The sequence below is a fragment of the Microtus ochrogaster genome, chromosome 16 (assembly GCF_000317375.1).
Source record: "Microtus ochrogaster isolate Prairie Vole_2 chromosome 16, MicOch1.0, whole genome shotgun sequence".
In the NCBI taxonomy this organism is placed as follows: Eukaryota; Metazoa; Chordata; class Mammalia; order Rodentia; family Cricetidae; genus Microtus; species Microtus ochrogaster.
The window spans coordinates 6,146,775-6,166,206 of record NC_022018.1 but is presented as its reverse complement, the minus strand read 5'-3'; the positions used below and the strand labels follow the sequence as shown (position 1 = coordinate 6,166,206).

Here is a 19,432-nt window from a genome sequence, read left to right as displayed (position 1 = left end):
CATGACATGGTAACTTAGACTGGGGGTTCCACGTGGGATCCTGAAGGAAAGTGCAATGAGATCCCCAAGTCGGATCCTACTTATGACTACAGTAATATCTCCCAGACTGGGCAACGAAGGAAGATGGGCAGGACATCCCTGCACATGCCCACTAGTGTGTGACTGTCCTGCAAAGCTTCTGGGCACTCCTCAGAGAGTCTTAGCACAGTGTGGACCCGTCCTCTGACTTCTCAAAACCTACCAAAGCCGACTGTGAAGCTTTTGGCTTCTGATTACTATGGAAAGAAAATTAATATGAATCTTTCTAAACATGACAAGAGTTTTCTTGTTCACCTTAGTTTCCTGCTGTTCTATTTCTAGTCTGTTGCTAGTGGTGTCCCCATTTTACGAAGCAAATATAATGTGAGAGCCTCTGCCTGCTTCTGTGGGTTTCCTCCAGCATGGCCAGGAAGTGGTTAGCCCAGTATGTGCAGCAGCTAACACGGACTTGGGAGTAGGAAAATTTAGACCCCAGTTCTGACGCCACCATCCGCATCATTCCAGGCCTCTTAAGTCACACTCTTCTCATCAGCTGGGGAGAGAAGCGCCTAGGGCAGCTGCAGCACAGGGGAAACTGGTCAGAAGTGCACGGCCCAGAGCCAGCCTCACAAGGGTGACCCCACTCAGCAGCTGCCCTGTGCACACCGGACAATCTTTAACTCCAGCAGCTTGGTGATGCAACATGCCTTTTCTCATCTACAGCCACAGGGAAGCTCATTGGACAGTACGGAACCACAGTACACAACTTTCTCCTCTTTAGTCTTATAAATACTTTTCCTCGTTACCAGCTAAGGACCCAATTACCTTTTACTTTGTTGCATGAGATCTCATTAAATGGATTACTATTATTTAACCACTTAAGTTCTATCAAATATTTGAAGCATTTGATACTATAAAGAATGTTATAATAGCATTTCCACAAATACAGTTTTTTCATTCTGTGATAGTCTTCCTTCAGGACCAGTTTCCAAAGCAGGTGTCTGCGGTAAGCCCGGACTTTCCCACGACTCACTGATTTTGACACACTGCTTTCCATTGGTTTGTACAGTTTATACTTCCTCCTCCAATGTCATCTTGTTTAACTTTGCTATGTTTTTAAGATTGAAGCTTTACTATATTGTGTGGGGTGGGCCTCAGACTTCCACCCCTTCCTCCGCCAACTAGTCAGGTTACAGGCACATGCCAGCACCCCTGGCTCAAAGCCATCCGTGTTACAATGTCCTTTCCCATATTTAACACATCTCGTATTCACCAGGTACCAAGCACTGATTGGATTCAACACCCTCGTTACAAACCTCAGAAATGACCGTTGGCCGCCCTATATTCAGACGAGGGTGCTGAAGTTCAGAAGGTCACACAGCAGCTAAGGGTACTAGGCTGGAATAAGAACCCAGACACGTGGCCGCCCTGCCCTGTTCCTCCTCCCCATCAGCAGATGGCTATCGTGTTCCAGTATTGCGTTTGTTGATTCCTTGCTAAGCTGATCGTTTTCACATGCCATTGTCGTTCGTTCTTCAGCATGTTCTACAGAGAGACAGGGTGAGTCCCTCCCAATCATGTGTCTGCACAGCCCTCTCCAGGGCTACCAGCCCATCGTGTTGACTTCATCACGATTCAGTTTAAAGAATGTTGCCCTTATTTCCTTCCTGCTCCTTCCTGCCGGCTTAGGGGAATAAACCATTTCCTACAGCTTTATCCCATCTTGTCACATCATTCATTCGTGCGATTGGCTCCTTGATTGACTTGGAATGCCCTGTCATGAATGAGCGTGAGCTCGGAGGATGACAAACCACAAAAGCGGCATTATCTGACCAGCTGCCAAGAAAATAATTATCTGGTTGTTTGGCTGAACTGTTTTGTTTTCTCTGGCTTGGTTTGGTTTGGTTCTTGAGACAGTGTCTTGCTGTGTAACCCAGGTTGGTAGAACTTGCTTGAGCGCTGGGATTACAGGCAACATGCCATTACCAATCCCACTCGGCCATATCACCCATCTCCTTCAAATTTCCCTTCTGTTGGACTCAAATGTAGAAGTGTTTTGTAAATACGTGAGCCATACAGTATGGCTCTCCTTTGAGACTGACTGCTCTCTCATGATGTCCAGAAACACTTTAAAACTCCATCGATTTACTAAACAAACTGTTTTTATCTAATAAACCTAAACTTGAGTCACCCTCTTTTCAAACATTCCACAGTACCTGCATTATGCCTTGCAATATATGCAAGTGCCCAGGCTGCAGCCTCCTTGACTCCAGGGTCAAAATCTTCCAGGCACATCACCAGCGAGTCCAGGGCGCCACAGTCAACCGTGGCCTGTGCCAGCTGCGGAGAGTGCTTACCAACTGCTCGCAGCACGAAGGCAGCTGCTTTCTTGTAGACACACTACAGGGAAAAGAGAACAAACCCAGAATCTAAAATAGCCCAAAAGCAACACAAAAATGGCATTAACATAAAGTGCAATGGCCGCTGAATGCAAACACTGAAACAGCCTGCAAACGCCGGTACTTAGCAGCCTTTGCTTCTGTTCAGTAATTAACCTGGAAAGAGGTGAGTTTTAAATCACACTACACATATTTCACTTTGAAGCGTGCATTTGGAAATTGTATAAAATCAAATATAAACATGACACTTTCTGCAGATTCATAAAATAATATGATTTTCTGTATATGCTTGATACTGAAAGGTACTGTTTGACTCTGGGAACTCTAGAATGGTAGCTCGCTGACTGCCTCTGTCAACTGACCACCTCTTTTCCTTCACTTTCTCTTGGCCTCTAAGCATGGCAAGCTTGCCTGACCTCAGCAGGTCATCCTAAACAGCAGCTATGCTCCAAGATACACGGCAATCTCAGAGAGAGGTAACAACATTTCTAACGCTTCTCCTGGTTAACACAGGACATGTTGTTTTTCTGTCTAGAAAGGCTTTTAAAAAAAAAATAAAAACAAGTAAGCTATTGTGTGAATTGTGAATGATGCTTCATATGGATAGTATGTCCTATATATAAATTTTACTTGGCTAGGGGATAAAAACTGAAAGCAAAACACAGGACATGTTGTTTTTCTGTCTAGAAAGGCTTTTTTAAAAAAAATAAAAACAAGTAAGTTATTGTGTGAATTGTGAATGCTGCTTCATATGGATAGTATGTCCTATATATAAATTTTACTTGGTTAGGGGATAAAAACTGAAAGCAAAACATAGGAGTAACGTGTTTCTATTCATTTGCTAAAAGTATGTGCAGGAAATATTTGACTACAACACGGTTGTTATGTGATTAAAATAATATAGAGATGATCTCATGAATTCTCTGTTGGTTTTGTTGCTTATTGTTTTTAAGGTAAGGTCTCACTGTGTGCACTGGGCTGACCCTGAATTACCACATAGGCCACGCTGGGGTGAGTTCACAGACATCCACCTACCTCTACATCCTGAGTGCCAAGACTAAATGTGCGCATCACCATGCTCAGCTGGGCTCTCCATCCCTATTAATAAACCCGTCATCTCCTTGACATTATCAGCTTTGATTTCTTTTTATTAGTTACTGTCTTAGTTACTTTTCTATTTCTGTGAAGACGCCATGAACAAGGTAACTTATGAAAGAAAGAATTTCATTGGAGGGTTCACGCTTCTCAAAGGTTATATAGTCCATGATCTATCCTGCAGGAGGCAGGCCAGCATGGCTCTGGAGTAGCAGCTGAGACCTTACATCTGATGCACAACCAGGAAGCAGAGAGAAAACTAACTGGAAATGGCTAGCATTGGCTTCTGAATTCTCAAAGCCCACAGCCCCAGTGAAACACCTCCTCCAACAAGGCCACACCTCCTAATCTTTCCCAAACAGTTTTGCCAACTAGGGAATCAAGTGTTGACATATATGAGCCTAAGATGGTCATTGTCATTCAAACCACCACGCTACTAAAGAAGGATCAGCCAACTGCCTTCTCTGAAAGACTTCTATCATTTAGGCTAAAAATATAAATAATAAAAATAAGAGAAAACACACTACGTGTATTTGAACGTGTTGTATCTAAAACAGTGACATATGTTAATATAAAAATGTACTGTGCTAATACCCATGTTTTAATGTGACATATTTCCTTTTGCTTCTTAAATTATGTCAAAAGCCTATTCTCTAGTAAATTATTCAAAAATTAAGGTAGACTTTCAGGATAGATTTCTAAATAATACTTTATTATAATCATGAAAAATAGTGTTGGCACATTTCTTGTCCTTATCTTAAACCAATTTGACTCTTTATCCTGTAGAATTACCACATTTATAATGTAAACGTACCAATAGCTACCTGCTAAGTACGGTGCCTATAACTGGCACTTTCTGATCCCTTCTCCTGCACCAGACCAGTGTTTCACATTTCACAGCCTTACTCCTGTACCAAGAACTGAAAACAGAATGTAAGCTCACAGGGCTGTCGGAGAGGGCATGGTCTGCAGCCACCGTGACGGTGACAGCCACACAGCACTGCATCGCACCCTTGGCTCTAGCCAAGCCACCTCCCCACTCCTCTGTCTCGTGTTAGATGTCTGTTTACAACGAGAACACAGTAAGTCATATTTAGAAAACTATCAAGACTTTATGCATGGGAGGCAAAAGCCAAAGCACCTGCTCTCACCGCACATATGGAGCAGGAACACCCACAGGAAAGTGAAATTTCTAGAATTCCTTTAAAAGGCATTAAAAAATAAACCTATAAAATCAAACAAATTTCTGCACAGTTAAGATGTCTTAGCCTGGTAAATTAAATATGTCATAAAATCCCATAGTAACTGTGATGCAGTCCTAGTACCATGAGCGTGTCACTGCTGAGAACATTTTTACCACCCAAGGATCCTTTAAAGACCCGGGCAGTGGTGGTGCACACTTTTAATCTCAGCAGAGACAGAGGAAGCAGAGGCAGGCCAATCTCTGAGTTCGAGGCCAGCCTGGTCTACAGGACAGCCAGGGCTACACAGAGAATCCCTGTCTCAACGCCCCCCACCCCAATAAAAGCATCCCTTAAAATAAAGCAGTCACTCCCTCTCTCCCTTCTCCCCCAGCCCTGGCACCCATGAGTCTGCTTCTGTCTGCATGGATTTGCATATTCTGTATATTCATATAAATTATACTATGCAGTCTTCTGTGTCTGGCATCTTTCACGTGGAATAATGATCTAAGAATCACCCATGTTGTGACATTTATCAGTACTCAATTCCTGTTTATGACAGAACAACAGTCATTGTATGGGACAGATGGTATTTCTTTACTCATTTATCTGTTGATGACTTGCCCTGCTTTCCCCTGCAGACTGCTATGAGTCGAGTCATTGCTCCGAACACTTGTATACGAGTTGTGAGCTTTGCTTTAGTTCTCCCAGGTCCATAGCTGGAAGAACTGCTCATTCGTATCCTGAAACCCTGAATCACTGCATGCCTGCTGAATGACTCTTCACAGTAGTCACGCCGTTCTACACTCCTCCCAGACCGCTGCAGGCTCCTACTTCACATCATCACCACACTTCGAATGTTTCTAGGAAATATTCGTTCTGCTCCTCCTGGTAAGTGTGCAGCGGTACCACGCATGCCTTTAGCTGTGTCTCTTACCAACGCTGCAAAGTTTCTCTTGCGTTTGCCTACTATTTGGAGATGTTCTTTGGGGGAAGTATCTATCCCTTTGCCCATTCTCCAGGTCTTATTTATGTTTTGTTCTATAAGTAGGAATCTAGTCTTAAGGACATCAAAAGGAGGGCATGCTGCATTATGACAAGTTAAGACTGGAATGAGTAGTTGAAATTCTACTTACGGATACCAAACAGGCAGAGAAAAATCAAATAACACCAAAGTACTCGTGTGTGTGTGTGTGTGTGTGTGTGTGTGTGTGTGTGTGTGTGTGTGTGTAGACCAGAGGTCAGCTTTGGGGGTCATCCTTAGGAGTCTTCTGTTCCTTTGAGTCAGTGTCCCTCTTCGGCCTAGGTCATCAGTTATGCTGGACTGGCTGGTCAGTAAACCCCAGGGGTCCTTAAGCTTCTGCCTTTCATCCCCGGGACTGGGATTAGAAGCATGTGCCACGGTGCCTGCCATTTTTACGTGGAGTCTGGAGACTGAACACAGATACTGTGGGGCAAGCAGTTTATGGCTGAGCTGTCTCTCCAGCCTCCAGTGTTTTAAAGAGTTAGCCTGCCTGTTTTCTCGGAAAAATGCTTTATCAAACTTCCCATTTACCACCATCTCTCCCTCAGGGCCTTGTCTCGCTCGCCATTCACCTGCAGGTAGGGCTTCCGAAAGCAGTCAGTCTTACCAGGGCGCTAGCCTCTGCCCTGAGGCAGATCCTCGTGCTGGGAAGTCTAGAGAAATGTTGCATTGCCTAAGTCTAGTCACCTGAACCTTTCCATAGTCCTCTTCATAGAACCTCCTACCAGCTCCAAGGCAAAATTCCCTAGCGGTATTCTCACCCACATATAGGAATCTATGGTTGTATTAGCATCGGAGTGATACTAATGCCTTCAAGTTTACAACTGTGCCAAAGCTCTCAATTTTTTAAATCTAAGGAAAACAAAAACAAAAGTTTTTGAAAAAGTCTTACATTCTGCTCTGCCAATGAGTAGACAAGCTGTGGAAGAATGTCGCCCTTGACGACGGCTTCTGCTAAATCATCGTTATAGTTGGCCAGCCTCCCCAGGGCCAGGGCGGCAGTCTGTTGAATCGTTGGAACCACGTCCAGAAGAAGAGGCCTCAGCAAGGACATTATACCTGAGGTAAAGTACGAAAACCGGAACTCAGCAAAATTTTAATTTGCAAAGCAAAACATGTGATTCAGCATCTATTCAGTGAGAAAATGAAGGTTTAAAAATAAAACAAATCAGGAAAAAACAAACAGAAGCGAGCTGCATAGCAGTACGTATCTGTAATGCCCTGCTTTCAAAGGCTGAGGCAGAGGCACCATGAGGTCAAAGCTCACTCTCCTCTCTCTCTCTCTCTCTCTCTCTCTCTCTCTCTCTCTCTCTCTCTCTCTCTCTCTTTCTCTCTCTCTCTCACACACACACACACACACACACACACACAGAATGTTCACTGAAAACTAACTGGATTCTTATGGAGGCATCTAACTGGCCAAGACACAAAATCATGCTAGCTGCCAAAATTACTAACACAGAGGAAATTGTGGCTTTGGAGCTGGATGGGAACTCACATCTCTTCACAACAGGTAAACACCTATGATGCCATAGAGAGGAATGAGAGAGAGGTAGCATGTCTGAGGCAAGGCCCAGCCCCCAACCCCACCACCTTCGCAAACCCTATCTCTCAAGGATCATTCCAGGTCCTTTGTCCCGTTTGGTCTTTTCTTCAGACTGACAATGCTTTCAGGCTGTCTCAGACTCGAGAGCCGGGAGAGCCGTTGTTCTGGGACCAGCACTCGCACTCACAAAGGCACAACTGGATCTTTAAACAAATCTTTGCGCTAAGGAAGCAAACGTATCATTAGCTCCCCCATAATATTATGGCCAGGGTTGAAGACACAGCGGCCATATGGCCATCATCACCACGTAAGTCATTTATGTAGCCTGGAGCTTCACACAGAAGCTTTGCTCTGGGAACCTTTTCCATGTTAACTCACTTACGTCTCACGAGAAACCTTAGTGCTAGGCCCTCTCTTTAGGACCAATCAAGAAACTGAAGCTGAGGACGACCAAGTAAAATGTCCACAATTAGGAACTGATGGAATGAATCTAGAATTCAGACATTCTCTACTGATAGTTAGTGAACAAATGTGTATTGAGAAGAGAGGAGACCAGGGAAGGGAACCCAGTGATAAATGCACCATGGCTACCTCACAGGACATTCCAACCCTTTACACCAACTTCCTCTTAGTGCCACATGCTACTTCCGCCTCAGTGACACTGCTAAGTCTAAAGTCACAAGAAATAATGACAGCATTCAGACTGGGGCAAAGTGCCCCTTGATTTTTTAAATGTTATTTAACATATACATTTATTAAACTCAATATCATTACATCTATTCTTTAAAAATAAATCCTGCTGGGGTTCAGCAGCTTAGCTGGTAAAGATGTCTCCCCAAGCCTAAATACAAGTTCCATCCCCAGGACCCACATGCAGAGAACCTAGCTGTCCTTTGACCTCCACATGTACCCTGTAGCGCACAGACACACACACATACACACACACACACATACACACATCACACACACACACATACACACACACATACACACACATACACACACATACACACACATACACACATACATACACATACACACACATACACACACACACACATCACACAAAACAAGCAAATAAAAATATAATGGGCTGTGCGGTGGTGGTGCACACCTTTAATCCCAGCACTTGGGAGGCAGAGGCAGGCGGATCTCTGTGAGTTCGAGGCCAGCCTGGTCTACGCGTCAGGACGGGCTCCAAAGCTACAGGGAAACTCTATCTCAAAAAGACAAAAAGAAAAAAATTTTAATAAAGAATATTCTGGTGATAGACAAACTTGAATATTGGCAAATATTCTTGTCTCATTTTATATTTAGAAACATTTGAAAGAGAAAAAATAGAATCTACAGTAACATGAAATCAGGCCAAAAATAGCACTGCCAAATAGCGCAAGCTAGAAACAGCTATGCTTGTCAAGATGTATTTAATTATGCAGCCTGCGTCTTCTTAGCTTTCCAGTTTTGCTTGGTTATTATTTCTGTTTAAATTGGCCAGATTGGACCATGCTCTCTAAGACCACAGCTGCCTGCACGGGAGAGGCTGCCTGCTTGCATGTGGTTCAGGGCCTGTGTTAACCAAGCCCCATGTTCAAGAATGCTGTTGGTACTTTTATCTAGACTTTCTAAAGAGACAGTGACAGAAGTCTCACAACAGACAGTTTAAAGCACAGAGTAAAGAACTGAAATAATTACCAAATGCTGACATGGGTTATTTCTGGAAAGTTTCTGGATATTAAAAAAAGATTTCTTTTTAGCGCTTCATTGTTTTGTTTTGCTGTGATAAAACACAATGAACAGACACCATTTTCATCGTTTTTAAGTATATGATGAATATGCTGTGTGCTTACAGTGCTATTGACCATCACCAGCTAAGACCCACTGTCTCCAAAGCAGCTACACCACAGGGGGCTCAGAACCTACAGCATCACCATCACTGTACGTGGCGCGGGCTTCGGCTGCTCACTGCTCACTGTGGCCGACGTGCATTTCCCCGGCCAGGAACGCTGAGCACCTTCTCATGTGTTTATCGGTCATTTCTGTCTTTACTGGAAATATGTTTACTTAAGTGTTTGACCCATCTCTTCACTGGGCTGACTTGTCAAATATTATTTGACATACTTATAATAAATATGTGACACTTTATTAAACGACGTCAACAACATAAATAGTGAAGAAGCACACTGAATGCATTCTTGAGACCACAACCATAAAGTTGCTAAAAAATAGTGTTTTTAAGAACCACAATGTGGTTTCAAGCTATTCTTTTTCCAGATGGATCTGGTATTTCTTTTTTTCTTTTCTCTTTTTGATATGTGCGTGAAGGCATACATATTTCGAAATACGTAATTGAGAAAACAGTTAATAGTTTGTTATTCATATTGGATTGTATTTTAAATTAAACTACAAAAACTCTGAATTGTTAGTGATGTGAAAAATAGCCAGACATGGTGGTGCACGTCTTTAATCTCAGCACTACGGAGGCAGAGGAAGGAGAATCTCTCTGAGTTTTAAACCAGCTTAGTTTCCATAGCAAATTGCAATCCAGTCAGGGCAACATAGTGAGACCCTGTCTTTAAAACTAATAAAAAAATCTTAAAATGAATTATTTGGAGTTATAATATTTAATTTAACTTTAAGTCTTTATTAGTAATGGCTTGTTAGTTATGACTAACCAACTACAAATCTCCTGATTTTGAAAACTTTTAGTTTTTATTTCACCAGTCCACAGAGTCAAAAAATTTTTTTCCTTTTATGTTTTTCTCATTTTTTAAATACATCTGGCTCATAAACTATTAAGCCAGGGCTGGAGAGGTAGCTCAAAGGTTAAGAGCATTTGCTGCTCTTCCTTCCATAGAACCTGAATTCAGTCCTCAGTGATATTAGGCAGCTCACAACACTCATAACTCCAACTCCAGGGGACTGCTTTCTGGGGCTTCCTCAGGCACCTGAACTTAAGTGTACATACCAACACACACACATATACACACACACACACATACACACACACACACATATACATACCTACACATACACACACACAAATAAATCTTTTTAAAAATGCAAAGCCAATGAATGACTGATAATTCCTTTTCTTCTGTTCCTTTGCCCCAAGTCGGAGTTAACCTTCTATGTCAGTATTTCTGCCATATCATAATATTCCTACATTCCTTACTTTAGACAGTTGCACAATACCAAGTTTTAAAACCTCCAAAATTACAGAAAATAGCAAAGTCAGTGTGAAATACTTTGATTTGAATAACTGTATTCAATAAATCACCTTGAGAAAGGTAACTTTATTAGAGAAGAAAATAAATTTTCAAATGGTGCCCCAGTGTCTGCCTCCTAAAGCACAGCTTCTGCTTTATCTGCGCCATCTCCAGGCACGTCTCTTTACCAAGAGGAGTTCTTACCTCACACAGGCTTGGAGACTTCACTATTCTAATTATAAGTTTGGGGTTGAACATGTACCTCAATGGTAGGACACTCAGTGTGCTGGCTAGTTTTATGTCAGCTTGACATGAGCTAGGGTTATCTGAGGGAATCCAAATTGAAAGAAATGCCTCCATAAGATCTGGCTGTAGGGCATTTTCCTAATCAGTGATTGATGGAGAGGGCCCAGCCAGTTATGGGTACGCTCTTCCTGGGCTGGTGGTCTTGGGTTCTGTAAGAGGGCAAGCTGGGCAGCCCTCAGGGAGCAAGTCAATAGGCAGCACACCTCCGTGCTCTCTGCATCAGCTCCTGGGTCCAGGTTCCTGCCCTGAGAGCCAGTCCTGGCTTCTTCCAGTGAGGGAGAGCAATGTACAAGTGTAAGCCAAATAGACATATGTGTAGTTTTTAGTGAGGCAGTGGTGGCACACACCTTTAATCCCAGAGGCAAGCAAATCTCTGTGAGTTCAGGGGCAGCCTGGTCCACTATTTCTTTTTTGAGATAGAGTCTCTTTAGGTAGCCTAGCTGTCCTAGAACTTGATTTGTAAACCAGGCTGGCCTTGAACTCACAGAGATAAACTCAGAGGCTTCTTGAATGCAGGAATGAAAGATGTATTCTCAACACCCAACTTACTTCTTGTTTAAGTATTGCCACATGTGAAGCTATGTCATAATAATATTTAAAAGTATCACTGTAATAAAAAGTTAATATTATTCTTAAAAGGTCTACTAATAGGCCTTTGGTCTACTTCAATCACAGTAAGTCTTTTAGCCAGGCAAGGTGGGGCCCACAAATAGAACCAGCTATTCAAGGGCTAAGAATTGTCTCCTTTGAGCACAGAACTTGGAGCCAGCTTGGGCAGCACAGGGAGGTTACGTCTTTTTAAATAAATAAAGGTATAGCATGCGGCTCATGCTCACGCTAGGAGCACTGCCTCTGCTCTGAGCAGAAGTACTGGGGTCTGAAATATCCACGCAGGCTCAAATGCTTGAAAACTTGCTCCAAGAAGCTAACTTGGACTGCATAGCAAGACCCTGTCTCTAGAAGAAAGAAAAAAATAAAAATAAAAATAAAAAGGCTAGCAAGATGGTTCAACAAGTAAAAGTACCTACTTTGAGGACTTTAACTAAATCTACAGGACCCACATGGTGGAAAGAGAAAACTTACTCCTGAAAGTTGTCCTCTGGTCTCTCATGTGTGCTGCACTTCTCTCCTCTCTCTCTCTCTCTCTCTCTCTCTCTCTCTCTCTCTCTCTCTCTGTCCCTCTCTCTCTGTCTCTCTCTCTCAATACCTTTTAAAAAAAAAAGAAGAGAAGGAAAAGCAAAGGGGGCATCCATTGTTGCTCAGGTATCTGTTACGAGCTTTATTTCACTATCTTAAATTTACTTATTTTGACTGAGGAAAATATAAAATAAATTTTAGTTGTTCATTTTTTATTACAGGCGTGTGTGTGTGTGTGTGTGTGTGTCTGTCTGTCTGTCTGTCTGAGTGTAGTCCATGTGTGGACACATGTATGGCACAGCATGTACTTGTAGAGGTCAAAGGACAGCTACAAATGCAGGGTGACTACAGCACAGGAAGGAGACAGGAGGAAAGGGGCTGAGATAAAACAGAAATGAAGTCTGGAAGTTTCCTACTGACTGTTTTGAATACTTGGAACTTTATTCTGGCAGTAAAGTAGCAACAGAATCAAATGTTAAATCTCTCTGACTACAACGGGGAGAAAGGATGGCAAGTAGGAAAAATAAGGAGGAAGCTACGTGCAGAACTGAAGGCACACAGCATGGGGAAACTGGAAGATTTAAGGAGACGATAGAGCGGGCGGCAGGGGTAAGCTACACTGCTGTTTCTGGCTAGGAAGAGGGATGGAAGCCTGGTTTCTGAGTCCTGCTAAATTCCTATTACCCTGAATTACAAGACTGGAAAAGGTTCATGAGGCAAGAGATTAATCTAGAAAGACTAGTTGGAGCAAGATCAAGTCTCACTGCAGGCCAAATCCATGTCCCCTTAATGTTACTGGCAGTGCGGTGGGAAGTCATTTCTCTGTTTGCAGCGCTTACTGCTATGGAGGTAAAGAAATAAGCACATTGAAGATTTGTACCAATGCCCGACCCATTGGGGATGGCTATTCAAGCTGTGCACTGCTTAAGCCCTGGGGGCACCACTTCCTTGGATCATGCTGCAAATGCTATCCCTGAAAGGGACTTGGATATGTAGAAAAGCACAGCAGCCATCCTGACATACGTGTTCTATGTCCTCTTGTTTATGTGAGTAGGCATGGTCTGTTCAAGTTACCCAGCAGGGTTCTGAATATGCAGCTAACTCAGACCCTTGACTCTGGTCCAAAAGCCACCCATCCACTTTTTCCTGTTGTTAGCATATTCTAGTATAATACAACTGGTTATTAATTTTTATTCTAATTTTTCAAATTTTACTTTATGTGCATTTGTGTGCCTAGGTATATGTATGTGTACCATGTTCATGTACGAGCCTAAGGAGGCCAGAAGGGATCTTCAGATTCCCTGGAACTGGAGGTACAAATGGTTTTGAGCCACCATGCAGGTCCTGAGAACCTAACCCAAGACCTACTGAGCCATTTCTCTAGCTCCTCTAATAGGTTTGTAATTTTGATTCCTATAAGCTATTATACTTAAGTGGCTATATTTTACTGAAACTATTTCACAACAGTGATTAATATATAACAGGCTCTCATTTCCTTCACTGTTTTTATTTTCTTATAACAATTTGCCCTTTTAATGCTTACTTGTTTTTTTTTCTTTCTACATTACATGTTTACATATTTTATCGATTATTTGGGAATTTCACATAATGTAACCAATCACACTCACTTTCCAGTCCTCCCAGATCCACCCACTGTCACCAATGTGATGACCTCCCCCAATAAAAGCAGAATCCAATTTATGTTACCCATGTATTTACTAGAGCTTGGTCAAACTCCCTGGGGCCAGGTCCTTAAAGAAAACTGAGTCCTTCCCCACTTCCATCCCACCAGAAGCCATCAACTATGGAGAACTATACTTCAGCATCCTTATCACAATTTTTAAGAGTTTTCTTTCAATAGCTTCCTATCTAAACTGTTTCTTTTCTTTTCTTTTGTGACGCAGGGGAAAGGTTGCCACAGAATTATGATTAGTCTTTTTCTGTCCCATAAGATAGCTCCCAATAATGACAAGGAGACTTATTAATTATGAAAGCTTGGCCTATAGCCTAGAGGATGATTTTTGGTTATTTAATGGGTTATAATTTTTTGTCATCATTTTGGAAGGTTGATTACAAGTTGTTATTGGTCATGTTAGACAAAGGAGATTAGATCCAGGGATTTCTTTCTGAGTGGAAAAAAGGGGGAGAAATAGTATAAAAATGATGGAATAAAAGGGTGGATTATCAAATCTACTTTTGAACAACTATTGATCTAAAATATTTTACATTGGTATGGATTTTTGTATATCGATACATATTTAAGGTTATTTTTGTTATACTGTATATATGTTATTACTCTTGTTTAAGGTATTGTAGCTATGCAGCTCATTTAAAAATGTAATGTAAAGTTTTAGTCCTTGAAAGCTATTTAGGATAATTAAAGACAGATTGGTAGTTAATCATCTATAACAATCAAACTTATAGTCATGTTAGGTATGTTTTCAAGGTTGAACAGATATATATTTTTTTTAAAAAAATATTTATTTATTTATTATGTATACAATATTCTGTCTGTGTGTATGTCTGCAGGCCAGAAGAGGGCACCAGACCTCATTACAGATGGTTGTGAGCCACCATGTGGTTGCTGGGAATTGAACTCAGGACCTTTGGAAGAGCAGGCAATGCTCTTAACCACTGAGCCATCTCTCCAGGCCCCAGAGATATATTTTAAATAGATAGATGGTCTTTAAACACTTAAAGACCTACATAATATGGCATTTAAAATGTTTAAGTTAAAAAAAGGGGCTTTTCAAGATAGAGTGACATGTCTGCTCTACTCCTGGCAGCACCAGTCTACTTCAGAGAAGATGGGCATTAAAGAACTCCATATGGAGTTTGCTTTCTTTGTGGCAAAAGTGAGCTGAAAAATAAAAATAAAATAAAATAAAACATGCCCTGGTCTTGACTGATGACAGTATGCTGTCCAAACTGGACAAGCAGGACACAAAAGAAAGCAACTACTAAACTTTGACAAGACAAGGTAGGACAGGCCTTCAAAATTCCTGCTTCACAGAAAAATCTTTCAGATACTCTAGGCCTTCAGGCTGGATGCCCTAATGTTGCAGAGGAACTTTGGGTAACTGCCCAGGCATCCAGCTATTTCTGTCATTTCTGTAGTTTTGGAAGTTGTTTGCTATATACTTCCTGTTTATTCAGGTAATATTATGTCCTTTTCAAGTCCTTGGTAGAATTGAAGACTAGATAGCTATAGTTTCACAGTTTTCTTTGTTACCAAATTCAGAAAAGAAACTTACATAAAAGCTGTCAAGTTTTAAGGCTGAAAAGCATAAAAGCTTAAGTTGGTTAAGAAGTTTTAAGGTTTAAAAGATATTTTTTTAGGAAAGTAATACAAGTTATAATAGAAAGTAACTTAAGTAGTTTGGACTAAGATAGGACAGATAACTTGCCAAATGTAGATGGACTAAACATTGTACCTGTAATTCTCTGATAATTGGTCTTATTGTATATAGTTTTACTATGTGAGAGTTAAAACCATTCCTTTCTATTTAGACAAAAAGGGGGAAATGTTGTGAGATGTTTGTACACTGTTGATGGTGTATTTCTGTGATAATATTGTATAATAAAAAGCTGAATGGCCAATAGCCAGGCAGAAGGTACAGGCAGCATTTCTGGAGGGAGAAAGTAAGAGAAGGAATCTAGGCATGCAAGAGAAGCCAGAAGGCACAGAGAAGAAACAGGAGGTACAAGATGGAAGAGAGGTAATGCCACATGGTAGAACATAGATTAATAGAAATGGGTTGATTTAAGTTAGAGGAGCTAGTTAGGAACAAACCTAAGCTATAGGGAGAGCTTTCATAATTAATAAGAAGTCTCATGTCCTTATTTGTGAGCTGGCTGCCCAAAGAAAGATCTGACTACATATGGTATCTAATATGGAGGCTCAGCTATCCAAACATAGGGCCTGAGAGAGCTAAGAAAAGTTCTGGACGAGGAGCCAGATGTGGATTCCTAGTCCTGCAGTCTCTCAGGCGAGCCAGTGCTCAGCAGATACAGAGCTGCGGCTCCAGCCATTGACTGCACCATGTGCCAGGACCATGTGCTAGGGTGAGCCTCACAGCAGCTGACATGCAGCTTAAGATTTGTCTCACACAGTCAGAGAATGCCACAGGCACTTAGAGAAGCCAGCTACAGACACAGAAAACCTCTAAAAAGGTAAAATATGTTTAAAGATATGCTTAGATGCTGAAGAAAGAAAAAAATGGGTATAGACAGTCATAGGAAAAATAAGTAGTTGCCAGGCAGTGGTGGCGCAGACCTTTAATCCCAGCACTCAGGAGGCAGACGGGTAGATCTCTGTGAGTTTGAGGCCAGCCTGGTCTACAGAGCAAGTTCCAGGATAGGCTTCAAAACTACAGAGAAACCCTGTTTAAAAAACAAAAATAAATAAATAGTTTAAAAATAATAAAGTCTTGCCGGGCGGTGGTGGCGCACGCCTTTAATCCCAGCACTTGGGAGGCAGAGGCAGGCGGATCTCTGTGAGTTCGAGACCAGCCTGGTCTACAGAGCTAGTTCCAGGACAGGCTCCAAAACCACAGAGAAACCCTGTCTTGAAAAAAAAAAGGAAAAATAATAAAGTCTTTAAAGAGATAGCAAATTAGTATAAAAATAAGCCACATAAAGATGGAAAATAACAGGGTGTATAACATCCTGTATGATGCTTTGTTGACTCTGAATTTTTTAATTCTAATGTACACAAAAACAATAGCTGCTGAGAGACATTGGATTATGGAACACATACATATATATACTTGGATTTTCAAGGCAGGGTTTCTCTGTGTAGCTTTGCAGCCTATCCTGAAACTCACTCTTTGACCAGGCTGGCCTTGAACTCAGAGATCCACGTGCCTCTGCCTCCTGAGTGCTGGGATTAAAGGTGTGCACCAGCTAAACCTATATATTTTAAGAACATCTTAACTGCAAAATGGAAGTCAGAAAGTATATTGTGAGAGAGCTTATGCATTTGTTTCCACAGAAAACAAAAAGTTATGATTCTCTTGTAAATTAATAAAGATCAGCTTTGATTGGAAAGACCTCCTGAGGATCTTGACTGCAGACATGAGGGGGAAAGCCAAGAAAGGCTACAGGGCAGGCGACATATATTCTGATCCCTCAACACAGGAAACGCTCTGAAATCAATCTTGTTGGATACAGAGTTCGCATGACTTGCATGCCATCCTTTCATGTAACATAGATGGAGATCTATATTACAGCTTGGTGATACAGTCCATACAGACTTATAAAGTTGACAGATGCCTTTTACCTACTCATAGGTGCACACCACACATTCCATATTTGTGTTAATGCTGATACATATAAGTCTGTGTGCATTCAGAAAGAAAAAAGAATAAAACACCAATGAGGCCAAGTAGCCCAGGTGATCCAGCTTCTCAGGATGCGTCTGCTGCCATTTTCTCAAAATTCTACATCCAGAATAACTTCAAAGCTGAGATAGTCCAGGCTCACACACTCCAGCCAGGACTTCTGATAAGCCCCCATGATCTCCCATTACACAGAGACTGAACAAAAATAATACAGCTAATTCTTCCAGGAGGTGACCATTTCCCAGTTTTCTCAGGGTTCCCTACAGAAGCAGTCTAGATAACTCACACCCACATTCCCAAGCTTCACACAATGCACAAATATGCCACAACACAAGGCTCACGTCTCTCATTCTCAGCGATGGGTCTGCAGCCATCAGTACCACTGCAAAAGAAGCTGCTGCCTTCCCCTTTACAGGCAGCGGCAACATGGATCATGGACTTCAACTTGGCTTCTGGTGAGAGCATGGACCACAGACAACCACACGGCCTCCTGCAGGAGCAGACCATGGCCATCACATTGCCTCTGGCTGCAGCATGGACCACAGACTTCAATAAGGCCTCCAGCAGCAGGACAGACCAGGAAGTCAACACAGCCCTTGGCTGTAGCACAGGCCAGCATGGACCATGAACATCTACATGGCCTTCCGTGGTAACACAGGCCATGGACACCAACATGGTCTCCGGTAGCAGCAAAGGCCACACACAGTTTGTTTTTAAGTCTGTCTTGCATTTTAAAAATTGTGACCTTCAGGACCTCATTCAGTTTCTTCTGACCTTTATGATTATTACCTCCGACCACTAAAAGTGCATTTGATTATTCATAAACTTTAGTAAATTTGCCATAGTTTTAGTATATACATAATTTAGTACTAGTTGTGCTGTTCTAGTTACAAAGCTAATTGTGATTTAAGCTGTTATGGCCCCTACAACACAGGATGTCTTGCCATTTAAGTCAGAACAAGTTCCAAAACGCACAGTTAGCACATGGAGTATTTGTGATGGTGAATGGTTCACAAAACTGTCAGGAGCAAACTTGACCATTTTTACCTGGTATATTTATTCTCACTGGCTGTAAGGCATTCTGAGATCTTGGTGCTTCATCATGAATCAGCACTGAGCGGAGGACTGGCACCCCTGGTGTCACTGCCGAAGAGGAAGACTTGGGAAGGTGGGACAGGGTCACAGACACTGAACATCTACTGACTCTTCTGAGAAGGAAGCTCTTCTCGGACCTTCAATGGGGTTGAAGACTACATAGCTGTAGTGACTTTCCTCTCATGACTTGGCCAAGTTATTTATTATACAAGACTTAAGCTAGTTAGGATAGGATAATTATCGAATATATTTGTTCTTATTGTATATAATTTTGCATTAAGCTTAGAGCTCTCTTATTTAAACAAAAGGGGGAGGTGCTGTAAAAAACCCTACAACCAGTAGTTACCCGCCCACTGGGGTGTGGCCTCTTATACTATTTATGCCGATGTAAAGCATATGTAAAGCCTCTTTTCCAGCTGTGGGATTCAGTTTCTGTTCTCCATTTCAGCAGAGGATTCTGATTTGTGAGTCTGTCCCTAAATAAATAACCATGTGTGCGTGTGTGCACGTGCGCGCATGCGTATTCCATAATCCAGTGTCTATTATTCTCAATTCTGAGCTAGTGTGGGATTTCTTTTAAGTGTTCTTTCAGCAGAAGATATTACAAATGTATTTCTTATTTAACAAACTCAGTATTATCATGTATCAAGTGTCTCCCTAAGAAACAAGCAGATAGCAACCCACTAAATCCTCATTTCAAACTTGAGGCAGATCCCAGTTCCAGCCCCGGCCTATTTCTCTGTTTCCCCTATCATCGGGCATAGTCTGCCAGCTCAAGTGTTCAGTCTACAGAGGACACCAAAGGGCTCAGTCTGTTTCATTCATATTATTCTGCCATTAGCATTGCTATAATTATCGTCTAGGATCACTATATCAAATGAAAGCTCCCCTAATTTTTCTAGTGTATCTATCTTACTCTTGATAACTACCATCTGTCCATGAGATTTCAAAAGAGAACACACAAGTGATTTCAGGGTAGAATGCGTCTCTCAGTGATGGCATGTGCAGGGCCCTGGACTCAATCCCTAACACCACATTAAAAAATTATTTCCAGGCCGGGCGGTGGTGGCGCACGCCTTTAAT

General features: G+C 41.9%; 1 protein-coding gene across 2 annotated transcripts in view; it reads right to left on the bottom strand.

Moving 5' to 3' along the window:
- Positions 1-19,432, bottom strand: part of Spag6 (sperm associated antigen 6) — a 59,961-nt gene that overhangs the window by 29,858 nt on the left and 10,671 nt on the right. For both annotated transcript variants that reach the window (XM_005354665.3, XM_026782828.1), the window contains 2 exons: positions 6,610-6,776; positions 2,235-2,418 (listed from right to left, as the gene is read on the bottom strand). In XM_005354665.3, coding sequence (XP_005354722.1) covers positions 2,235-2,418; positions 6,610-6,776 — 351 coding nt within the window. The remainder of the gene's footprint in view (positions 1-2,234; positions 2,419-6,609; positions 6,777-19,432) is intronic.